The sequence below is a fragment of the Capra hircus genome, chromosome 20 (assembly GCF_001704415.2).
Source record: "Capra hircus breed San Clemente chromosome 20, ASM170441v1, whole genome shotgun sequence".
NCBI classification, from domain to species: domain Eukaryota; kingdom Metazoa; phylum Chordata; class Mammalia; order Artiodactyla; family Bovidae; genus Capra; species Capra hircus.
In genome coordinates this window covers 14,174,049-14,186,532 of record NC_030827.1, presented here as the reverse complement: position 1 = coordinate 14,186,532, position 12,484 = coordinate 14,174,049, and the positions used below count along the sequence as shown (strand labels likewise).

General features: G+C 34.3%; 1 protein-coding gene across 1 annotated transcript in view; it reads right to left on the bottom strand.

Annotated features, from left to right (window-relative positions):
* The window catches only part of ADAMTS6 (ADAM metallopeptidase with thrombospondin type 1 motif 6), a 284,847-nt gene that overhangs the window by 143,218 nt on the left and 129,145 nt on the right, over positions 1-12,484 (bottom strand). Inside the window, exon 10 of the mRNA XM_005694638.3 lies at positions 2,767-2,913. Coding sequence (XP_005694695.1) covers positions 2,767-2,913 — 147 coding nt within the window. The remainder of the gene's footprint in view (positions 1-2,766; positions 2,914-12,484) is intronic.

The window sequence follows — 12,484 nt, the reverse complement described above, 5'->3', positions numbered from 1 at the left end:
ATCCACCATCATCTTTGGCCTATATAGTCACTAAGTAGAGAAAAGTATGCATTCTGTTGGCAGGGCTGCAGTTCCTAAACAATTCATCTTTCAAGATTTCTTTTTCTTGAGAAGAGAAACTAAAATAAAATGTTATGAGTCTTTTAGAGCCAACTATAAAACATAAATGTAACCTCAATCCCTAATCAAAATATCACTGGATTTTTAAAAATATCACACAAAGCTGTTAAAGCAATTAAATCCCCTGAATTAATAAAGAGGAACAAAGAAATTCAAGAAAGTTACTATTGTATCTTTGTGCTCCAGTGAACTGACCTTTTTAAAGGGCCTTGTGTTTAAAAAACCTTTATTGCTTGGTCAGATTACAATCAGAGTTATTTAGTTTACTATTAAAGAGAGGGGAAGAGATGCCAACTTCTCCCCAACTCCCTACCCATTGTCTTTCACATCTATCTTTTACTAATGTCTTTAATTTTGTGAGCATTCCCATGAGGATGCAACAGAAATATTTTTATAAAATACAGGATAATAGACCCACTAGAACCCTGTCAACACTAATTATGCTTACACATAGAAAATGCAAAGAGGCAATAAGGCTTACATAATGCTTTTTGGATTAATTCTTTCAATTAATTCAGTGGAATGATTTATTGTAACTAGTAATAATTTTACATCTCTCAACAAACCAGTGGTGATTTCTTAACTGTGTTTTATCAGCAATTTAGGGATTCCCTTTTGGAATGTTTTAACAGCCTTAATACAGTTTTAACTACACGGGGTCTGGCAAGAGATCAAAACCAGTCCTTGTATTTAGTATAAAGAGATATTCCTAGCAAATGGGCTGTACAAGAGAAACAAGACAGAACAGAGAGAAATGATGTACATGGGGAAGGAAAAAAAAGCAAAAAACAAGCAGAGAAAAGTCTTCAAAAATGCACAGGAATACTGAGCATTCATACAGCTTGTCTTTCTGGAGATAGACACTAAGATTCCATTATAAAAACATGAGCCAAGTCAAGGGAGAAATTCCAGATCTGGCTTCATTTCTGGGGAGAGTAGATCTTCAACAGTGCTTAAAGTTTCGGTTATATGATCTTGTTAAAACATCTCAGAAAATGATACTGCTAGTGCTTTGTGTTAAAAAACTACAAAAAGATGTCAAATTTTCTGTGGTCCTTCACCCAGTTTTGGCACAAGGCAAGTATTATAATTTATCTATTACAAAAATTTAAAATTGTTAGGTTATAGTATAGCCATCCAGAAAAGCTACCTTCTAAAAATACTTGCAATTCCTTCAATTTCATTATCACATTAATTCAAAAGAGTCCATTTTAAACATCTGTCTTTTGATCTTTGACTGAGCAAAGCACTGCTCTCGGTAATTTATTAATAAAATCTCTTGTCTGGGGCTTTTAAAAATATGCAATTATAAGTTTTAAGAATATAATCTGGTTCTTAGCAGATATGAATCAAAATCTTAGTAAGTATTATTACCCTACATAGTGTTAGAAAGAAAATGTTGGTCGCTCAGTTGTGTCCAACTCTTTGCAACCCATGGACTGTAGCTTGCCAGGCTCCTCTGCCCATGGAATTTTCCAGGTAAGAATACTGGAGTGGATAGACATTCCCTTCTCTAGGTGATCTTCCCAACCCAGGGATCAAACCCAGGTCTCCCTCCGAATTTCTAAAATGTTACACTATGATCATGTTAAGGTGAACTTTAAACAAAGACAGTTTTTAAAAAGAATTTCTGTTGCTCTCCTGTACTTTGTGTATGACCAACTCTTTCACAATACTTCATCACTCCTCCTCAGAAAAAAATGGCAGAAAACAGTGGAAGGTAATGATAGAACAACAGTGCTTAAAACCTTGATATTATTTAATATACCACATAATGAATGTCTATTAAGTGCTTTATATACATTATGGTGTTATACATAATTATTTACATAACAACTTAATAATATGTGTATCATTACCTAAATTTATTCAACAAATGAAGTCACTGAATATTAGAAAGTTTAAGTAAAAAACATGAATGACCAAGATCACACTGTTAGAGAGTGAGACCTAAGTCTAACAGTTTCCAAAGTCTAATCTTAAAGTTCTACGCAGGTGAAATATGGAAAAACATCTGCTTTCCTAAACATAGTTACACCTGAGCTAATTTATAGTCTTCAAATTTAAATAACCGGACTCTTAGAATATACGTTAAAGGACCAGCAAAGAAGTTCTCAAACTGGAGAAAAGATGAGTCACTTTAATATATTTTCGAAGACAAATTTTCATTTTCTTATTTTCATTTCCTGGGTTTTGTTTTTTGTTGTTGTTGTTGTTTGTTACTATTAGATACTTTGGCATTTCTACAGAACTCAGTTTTTTTTTTAACCAACAAAATGAAATATGTAATCACTGAATTAAGGCCTGGCTTATGCATTACTAAGTTATGTAAATCTAAATTCTTTCTAACATTCCTTCCCATTTATTTAACATTTCTAACTCACATCATTAACTCCTTTTACAGTCTTACTCCAGTTCCTTAATCTGTTTGTGTCCCCCTAATTTAGTCTGTGTTCTATTTGAGTACAAAGAAAAAAATTTAAAATTTGCCACAATGATGTATTAAAGTATTTGGGGAACAGTCTGAAGTATCACTGGGACCCATAAAAGTTACTCATTATGCAAAGTTTGAAGCACTACATATTAGGCTTCTATCAATGGCTTACTTCTGGAGCAATTCATCATCACTCTCCAGAGATTACTTACTCTAGAAAGCTGGTGATATAATCTCGGCTGCAGGCAGACCAGGAAAAGGGATTGGTATTTGCAGTAATGTGAGCTGCCATAAGTTTTGCTGCTTCATGACCTTTTGTCCCACAAGAATTTCCAATTCCATCATGGTTCATACCAAAACTGTTTTGACAAGGAAGAAACATAAGAAACATACAAGAAAAATTAGAAAAAAATAAATAAAACAAACCCTCAATATGTTTTATTTCCTTTTTAGATCATTTATTAGCCCTATCAACATATGGCTTCTATCAAGATAGACTAGATTCTCTAAGGAAATATAGGATTAATGTAAAGAGATTAAGGAATAATTCAATGATATAATGTGTTTCTAAATCTGTTTACATTTATACTATACTCTCAAATGTTATCTCATATGATAGTCTCTCCTTGAATAGACAGGGATGTATAACTGACCCATAAAAATCATACTAAGTGTTGAAACTGTTAATAGCCCCTACCTAATACCTGCTAGAGTTCAAGCTACTTCATAATGCTGAATCCAAAATGGAATTATGAAAAGATAGTTATGATCCATAGAGTTCTATGTTATAGGCAAAACATAAAAACTCTTTTTCTTAATATGTATAAAGGAGAATTCAATACATTATGTAATTTACGTTTGTATGTGTATGTGCTTTCAAACCACCTTTTGAAAAATCTTGATACATTTAAGGATTATGAATATAGTCTTTTCTTTAACATGGCCTCTCTGATTTTTTAAAGCTTTTCTTTGTCATTTTTTTCCTGTGTCCTATAGCTATGCTGAGTGCTATCACTGTGATCTGAAAACATATCTCAATGATAAATCATAAAGTTTTTCTGTAAAGGATCACTGCATATGAATAAAGTTAAGTCTTTCATCACAAGGAGTCAAAAGTTTAGGTGAAATCACTAAAAAATATCCTTGTTGTGTCCACTGTGACATTCTAGTAAGTGCACCATTATATCTGTTCAAGGAGATAAGTAATTTGTGTGACACAAGTAAAAAACAGATAAGAATAGCTGCTGGAGAAAAATTTGGAAAAGTACTTGAGAACAGATAGTCTCAAGCTAATACATGTAAGAAAGTATCAACACTTTAGCAAGTGCACAGACTTTAAAGATTTGTCAGTAAGAGCAACTGAAAATTTCTAAGCAGGAGAATATGGAATTGATCCAAATTTTAGAAAAATTATTATAGTAATTCTGTGGTGGATACAATAGAGTAGAAAGAGAATGGAGCCAGGGAGCACAGATAAAAGATGATAACCAATTGAGAAATGAGGTAGATCTGAATGAGGGCACAGGACAGAGAAGAGGGATTAGATTTGAGACATGTATGGTAAGCTGAATTCACAAATATAGTATTAAAGAGCTATCATTAAGACAGATATGGTGGGGCGAGGGAGGAGGAACTATTCAGGTGTAGGGACTAACATAAGCAAAAGAAGAGAATTATATGAGCACCCTAAATGAAACCACCAAATAACCTTCCAAGAATATCAATACTTAGTCTTGGGTTTGACATCAACACACTCAAGTCAACCTCTTCCAGGAACATAATAGTTCATTGCCTCAGGGTATAAAAACATGGGTGTCAAGGAAAGAGACAATTAGAAACAGTGTCAGGACTAAGAAGAAGACTGATTTCATTGATTGAGTAACATATGTAGTTTCTTGCTTTCATCAAGTTTATAGGATGATATAATCAAATTAATAGCTGATGGGTTGTTAAAAATTTTGATGATAGATCCCCAAGTTGGTTTTAACAAATAATTCAAAAGAACTGAGTGATATTTCTATAATAAAATCTCTTCATCTCAACTACATATGTTATCCAATTTTATCAACATTCACATCTATAGAAAAAAAATAAAGAAGCTGAATTGGTGCTGAAACCCTGTCTTATTCTAACAGTACAAAGGTAAATACAGTAATTGAAAATATACATTTAAAGATACATCTTCTATTGCTTCTTGGTCTTTTGGCTAAGATCAAGTCTAGTAAAGATATATTTTCTAACATAAACTTTACTTTTATATTTAACTATTTATTAAAATTCATAATATGTATATATTCTTCTAATCAATTATTAATAATTGTAATGTAATGAACATATAACCCAGAAAAAAGATTTTTTATGATCACAGGAAATTTAAAAAATGTAATTGTAACTTAAATTTTTTATTGTAGAGATATTTTATATAATTGAAATACTTTAAAGCATAAAAATATGTTTTTAAAAAATATTAAGAAATATTAAAATATGCATTAGGAATGATATTCTGGGAGGGAAAGGAGCAGCAGAAACACTGAGCTAAAGAAGGGGAAAAAAAGATGTAAATTTGACTATAAAAGAAGAACCAAATGGATAAAGAAGCTATGGTACACATACACAATAGAATATTTCTTAGCCATAAAAAAGAATGACTTTGAGTAAGTTCTGGTGAAGTGGATGAACCTAGAGTCTGTTAAATAAAGTAAGTCAGAAAGAGAAAAACACATATAGAATATTAATGCATATATATGAAATCTAGAAAATGGCACTGTTGAACCTATTTGCAGGGAAGGAATGGAGACACAGATGTAGAGAATGGCCTTGTGGACACAGTCGGGGAAAGGGAGTGTGAGAGGAATGGAGAAAGTGGCATCAACATATGCACACTATCAGGTGTAAGATGGACAGCCTGTGAGAAGCTGTGCAGCACAGGGAGCCCAGTCCGGTGCTCCATGCTGACCTGGAGGCATGCAACGGAGGCAGGGGAGGAAGGCCAGGGAGGGAGAGGATGTATGTGTAACTATGGCTAATGCGTGTTGCTATAGGACAGAAACCAATACAACACTGTAAAAATAAGAAACAAAAACCAGAAGAACCTATTTGTGTATTTTTAAAATGCATAATGATAGTTACCAAATTGCTATGGCATTTAGATTTAATCAGGTATATTTAAGGAGGTTTTTACTTTTTACAAAGTAATTTCTGCAGTACTCTAGAAATTCTATTCTTTGCAATTAGTTAGACATAACAAATTCTGGACACCAACTGAAAAATAACCAATAGAGTACATAGTTTTTAAAAATTCAGAAGTAAAGAAGGGAAAAGATTTGAAAATTAATGAATTCAAGTATCTGAAGAAGTAAATCTTAAATTCTATTTCTACATAATCTTCATAGTTTAAGGGTCAGGTGCAGATAGCTGTCTTAAGGATCTTGGTTTCAGTTGTCTAGGAGAATGTATACTTTTACAAATTATATTTAAAATGTAAAAAATCCGAGAAATGATATGACTAATGTCAACTGGTTTCCTGACAGTGACACAAAGCGTAATGGGACATTACAATTGCCATTCGTGACACCAGCTTCAAAATATCCCTCTAGTACACTGACCAGGCTGGAGTGTGTGTGTGTATGTGTGCGCGTATTACAGAAAAGCTCCTTCCTGAGCAAACACTATCAGTGAGGAGTTTGGCAAAAGAAATGAAATTCACTAGTAATTAGAGAAAATAAATGAGAGCAAACTTTAAACCATCATATTAGCAAAAATGAGAATGTTACCTAGGACTAAATATTGGCAATGGTATAGAGAAACTGAGATCTTAGTATAGAACAGTTAAAGTGTGGCAGGGCAGCTGTTCCATAAGGCAATTCAGCAGTACTTTGATTAAATTAAATAGAAGAAACATTATGACCCAGCAATTCTATTCTTGGAGAGATATGCCAGAAACATTCCTAAAAGGAACATGTATGGGGATGTTAGTGACAGAATTATTTACGATAGCAAGCAGTTGAAGACAACATAGGTGTTTGTCACTCGGGAACGGATAAGTAAACTTTGGCAGATGCATACTATGGAAAACTAGGCAGAAGTTGGAAGTAACAAACAAGATAGACGTCTACACATAAATATAGGTGGATCTTAGAAACACTGAAAAACTGAGAAAAGGAACAAGGTCTATACCAGTATATCATACAAACAAAAATTACATACATATTATCAAATAACAAAGAAAGGCCAAGGAACTGTTCCGGAGAGTTAAAGACTAAAGAGACATGAGCAAATGCAACAGAAACTAGACTGGAGGAGGGAAAGGTTAAAAAAAACACTGCTGAGACAACTGAGGAAATTTGAATATGGATTACATATCAGATAATAATAGTGTATAAATATTAAACTAACTTGATAATCATACTGTGGTTATGTAAGAGATTGTTTTTTCTTCTTAGGAAAGATACTGAAATATTTAGGGATAGGGGACATGTCTTCAACTTATTTTCAAATAGTACAGAAAAAATACATGTACATAAGAGAAAGAAATGTTGCAAAATATTAACAATTAAAAAAATATGACTCAAGAACATATGGGAACTCTTTCTACTATGTCATTTTCTCCATAACTTTGAAAACATTTCAAACTTAACTTAAAAAACAAACAGACATATATAAAACAATCTGCAATATTTTACAAGGATACAGATGATTTCAAATATGCTAAGTCACTTCAGTCATGTCTGACTCTTTGTGATCCCATGGACCATAGTCTACCAGGCTCCTCTGTCCATGGGAATTCTCCAGGCAAGAACACTGGAGTGGGTTGCCATTCCATTCTCCAGGGTATCTTCCCGACCCAGGGATCCAACCCTCATCCTTTATGCTTCCTGCACTGGGAGGTGTTCTTTACCACTAGTGCCACATGGGGAGCCCAAATATAGGTATCAATTTTATCAAAGGAAAGAGGGAAGCAAGGGAGTGAAAATGAGAATACAGAAATGTACATTTACATATATTAAAACAGGGCTTCCCTGGTAGCTCAGCTGGTAAAGAATCTGCCTGCAATGCAGGAGACCCCAGTTCGATTCCTGGGTTGGGAAGTTCCCCTGGAGAAAGGATAGGCTACTCATTCCAGTATTCTTGGGCTTCCTTCGTGGATCAGACGGTCAAGAATCCAGATGCAATGTGAGAGACATGGGTTCGATTCCTGGGTTGGAAAGATCCCCTGGAGGAGGGCATGGCAGCCCACTTCAGTATTCCTGCCTAGAATCCCCATGGACAGAGGAGCCTAGTAGGCTATAGCCCATGGGGTCGCAAAGAGTTGGACACAACTGAGTAACTAAGCACAACACATATTAAAACGAGAAGGGTTCTTGCTGGGACTGATAATGATGATGTGCCAAGATCTAAGGAAAGATAGATAAACAGATAAAAAATAAACTCAGCCCCCTGCTCTTGAGGTAAATAATAATTTAAAAAAAAAGAACAAAGGAGAGTTGGTGAACCTGGTGCCCACTCCACTGGAAGAACAGTGATAGGAAGAGAACATTATCATGGTTGGTTTTATGTGTTTAATAAAATACTTCAGATTAGGTAATGATTGTCATTTGTTTGACAGAGAGAGATAAAGGCACATATAGGTAGAGAGAGAGAGAGAAATGAGAGAGACGCTCTTATGATTTCCCATATTTTGTTGAGTATGATAAGTCTGCAAGGCTTGCTCTTAAGGCCCCAGGACATTCCTCAGAATAACTCTGAGAAATGAGGTTACATCCCCTTGTTATAAAAGTATTGGGCTTCCCAGGTGGCCCTAGTGGTAAAGAACCTGTCTGCCGATGCAGGAGACAAGAGACTCAGGTTTAATCCCTGGGTTGGGAAGATCCCCTGGAGAAAGAAATGGCAACCTGCTCCAGTATTTTCTTGCCTGGAGAATCCCAAGGACAGAGGAGCCTGGCTACAGTCCATAGAGTTGGACATGACTGAAGCAACTTAGCACACATAGAAGTATTAGATTCCCCAAGCTCACTGTTTCTCAGTTTTGATATAAACCCACCACTTGTGTGGCATTTATCTGAGGCCATACTGTGCTGCCCATGTGGGATTTTGGGTTCCTTCCAAAAGGAAACAAAATAAATATACTAATGCTTATACTACTTGCTGTGCTTAAGTGCCTGATTCAGGAACTCATGCCTTTTGCTAGCATCCATACAACAGTAATAAGCTAACTTATTGGCTTATAAGTAAGGCAAAACAAATCTCAAATCCAATGATAGAAGTTTGTACTCGATTAGGATAACATCATTAGGAAACAGCAACCCACTCCAGTGTTCTTGCCTGGGGAATTCCACACACAGAGGAAGCTGGTGGGCTACAGGCCATAAGGTTGCAAAGAGTCACACGACTTAGTGACTAATAACAAGGATAGCATAGCCAATTATGGAAAGCTAAGTAATCCTGAAACCAAAGTATTCCAAAATTATTCTTAACTTTTCAAAAAATGAAGTACAAAATCTGTTAAAACAAAGTAGGCTTTTTGCTTTCTTTCTTTCTCAGGAAATAAATTGTTTGATGAACATTTTCAGCTAAACCTCCCCTAGGCGATACAAATGAAAGACTAGGAATTCCCCTTCTCATATCTTAGTACTTCTGGTTGTATCTCAAAGTTTAAAGGACACTTTTTTCTACACTGGGAGTAAAAAGTTTTCCCTTTTCCTCTAATATATCACTCAAAAGCAATTAAAAAAATGGAAAAAAAGAAACATAAACTCCACATTCAATGAAAAGTAGAAAACTTGTAAAACCATACACCACCATGTCATAATGTATGTGGAGGGATGACTAAATACAGAAAAATCAAAGAGGAATGAAGACAGACACACAGAGGGGACAGTAATAATTGATCTAAGCTAAAACGAGTAGAGCATGGTCTCTGAAGTTAAGTTCAACAACCTGAAGGACAGAACCAACAATACTTCTTATAAACAGCTGGAATAAGGGTGCAAACTGCTGGAATATACACCCTTATTCTAGTTGTCACAAGAGTAGATGGGGCTGACTGGGGAGTCAAACAAACCATATTTGTAGGAATCAGTCTGTCAGTGAGAAAAGGTGAAAGAGAGATTCTATCTTGCCAGTAGTTATTAAAAAAATATATACAGAGTTAAAGAATTTCAGTCATGCAACACTGTATATCATTAATACATTTCTGTTGACAAAGTAGCTCTGGTCCCTCTGCAACATAACCTTCTACAAGTAGTTCATCCAGAAAAATCAAACTCATTCAAAGATGTGTGGTTCAAAAGGAAAAAGAAGTGTGTCTACAAATATATTAAATATTTAAAAGAAAAAATAGAATAGGAAAATACAAACAAGATGAAGGACATCTGGCAGAAAAAAATATTGCTACAGAGAAGATAAAAATTGGACACATATGAACCCAAACTTAACAAAGCCATCATTTCAGAAAAACAAGAATTCAATGTGGAGATACAAGTAATCAGGGAAGATATGGTAAGACAAGAGATGAAAACATGAACTGTCAGAGGGAATAAATGGAGGAGGGGGAGAATAAAACTATTACAAGAAAAAGGCCACGCTGAGGTAGCAAAAAAGAAAAACAGGCAACTGCTAAAAATATTCCTGACAGAAGTATAAAAAAAGCAGAGTTTAAAAGGATCAAAGTAAAAGAATCCAATATATGTATCACTATTATTCCCAAAGAGAAGAATCAAAATAATAAACACTAAGAAAAGTGATTTAAAAGTACAAGAAAACTTTTAAGAAATAAAAATGGCTCAAATCTCATCAAACGTGAATTATTCTACATCCTAGGAAAAACTGACACAGGTGCATCCACATTGGATCACATCCTAGTAAAATTACTGAACATCAAAAATAAAATATATTTGGGGCAACACAAGGCAAAAGAACAAATTACCTGTAATAGTAAGATAATCAGATTAACCTCAGATTTCTCCACGGTGACATTTAACACAAGCGCACAATAGAGCAGTGCCTAGGAAAAGTCTTGCATTCAGCCAAACTGAGTATAAAGTCATTTTGAATAAGACCGCAAGAAACAGAGGTCTTATGAATCATTCTTATAACAACTGCTTCAAGATAAACTTCAGCTTTGTTTAAAAATAATGTTAAGGTGTGATGGTTTATTGACTCTGAGTTTTATAGCAGGCAATATATACAACACATGTGAAATTAGTCACCAGTCAGATTAACTCCTTTATCATATTTCTTAATCATATTTTCTTGTTTGTTGTTTTATTTTTCTGGGGAGGTTAATTTAATTCTCTTATGCTCATAATATATGATATGAGAGAATAAAACATATATTTACATCTTAGAGAAAAATTATAAAGCAAACATCCATGATATCTCCACCAAATTTAAGAAACACACATTTTCAGAATAATAAGAACTTGTCTCCTGTACTCACCTTAACAGTTATATCCTTTTTACCCTGAGAGAGAACCACTATCCTGACTTCTGGGGTAATCATTCCCTATGCAACTCTAAACCATATATGTTAACTCTGCCTGGTTTTGAAATCTATACAAGTGGAATCACAGTGTACATATTCTTTTATAACTTGCTTCTTTTATTCCACAATCTGTTAGAAAGCATAATCTTTGCTCTAGCTACACACATCATTCATTTTCACTGCTATATAGATTTCCAATGTAAATATGCCATTTAATTATCCATCCAATGATGAAGAATTTGCTGTAGTACCTGATATGGGGCTACTATGGACAATGCTGCTATGAATTGAAGTGAAGTGAAGTAGCTCAGTTGTGTCCGATTCTTTGTGACCCCATAGGTTATAGCCTACCAGGTTCCTCTGTCCATGGGATTTTCCAGGCAAGAGTACTAGAGTGGGTTGCCATTTCCTTCTCCAGAGGATCTTGCCGACCCAGGGATTGAACCCAGGTCTCCCGCATTGTAGGCAGACGCTTTACCATCTGAGCCACCAGGGAAGCCTCTTAAATATCCTGGTCACATATGTAAGAATATCTCTACAACAGCTTCTTAAATTTTTGGTATCCTTTACACTCTTAAAATTATCAATGACCCCAAAGACCTTTTGTTTATGAGGTTGTGTGTAGTGATATTTATCATAACAAAAATTAAAACTGAGAAAAAATTTTAAATTAATTCACTTTAATAATTAAATGTTTAGATTAATAACCCAATACATGCTAACATAAATAACCACTTTAATTTTAAAAATCTTCTAAAACAGAAGAATGTCACTGAGAATAATAGCATTGTTTAATTATATTTTTGCTAATTTAGTATTTGGCTTATTAGAAGACAACCGGATTCTCATATTTGATTCTTCATTCAATCTATTGTGGTCTTTTGGTTTGTTGAAGTATATGATGAAAATCTGGCCTTACATTAACATATAGTTAGAAAAGGAAACAGTATTTTCACTAATCCTTTCAGATAATGGTAGTTTTTTTTGATTCTACAATAAAACTTGACAACTAGAAATTTCTTAAAAAGCTTAGTCGTAATGCAGATTCTGAAACCGTTATCAGTGATCTCTTTGTATCCTGTTTCATCAACTATCACCAATCTCACTGGGAAAGTCTTTCTTTAAATATTAGGAAGCTGGCAGGCTCAGTGACAGAACTTTTATTAAATTTGAATTTTCGCTCAAAAACGTTCAAATTTTCATTGGCAATAAACAGGATTGTTTGTTTTCCTTGAATAGTAAGCTCTTTTGTTCATTTTTCAAGTGAATTTCTGCTAACCACCCATAGTTTTTCATTTGTTCTTTTAAATACAAATTGTGTTCCAGGAAAAAGTAGCTAGTTCATCTCAAACGACTGCACAAGCACTTTTCATTATAACAACCAACAGACTAAGACATGAAGCAAAAGGAGGTTTACATACTTCCCATTCTATGAAACAGATGATTTG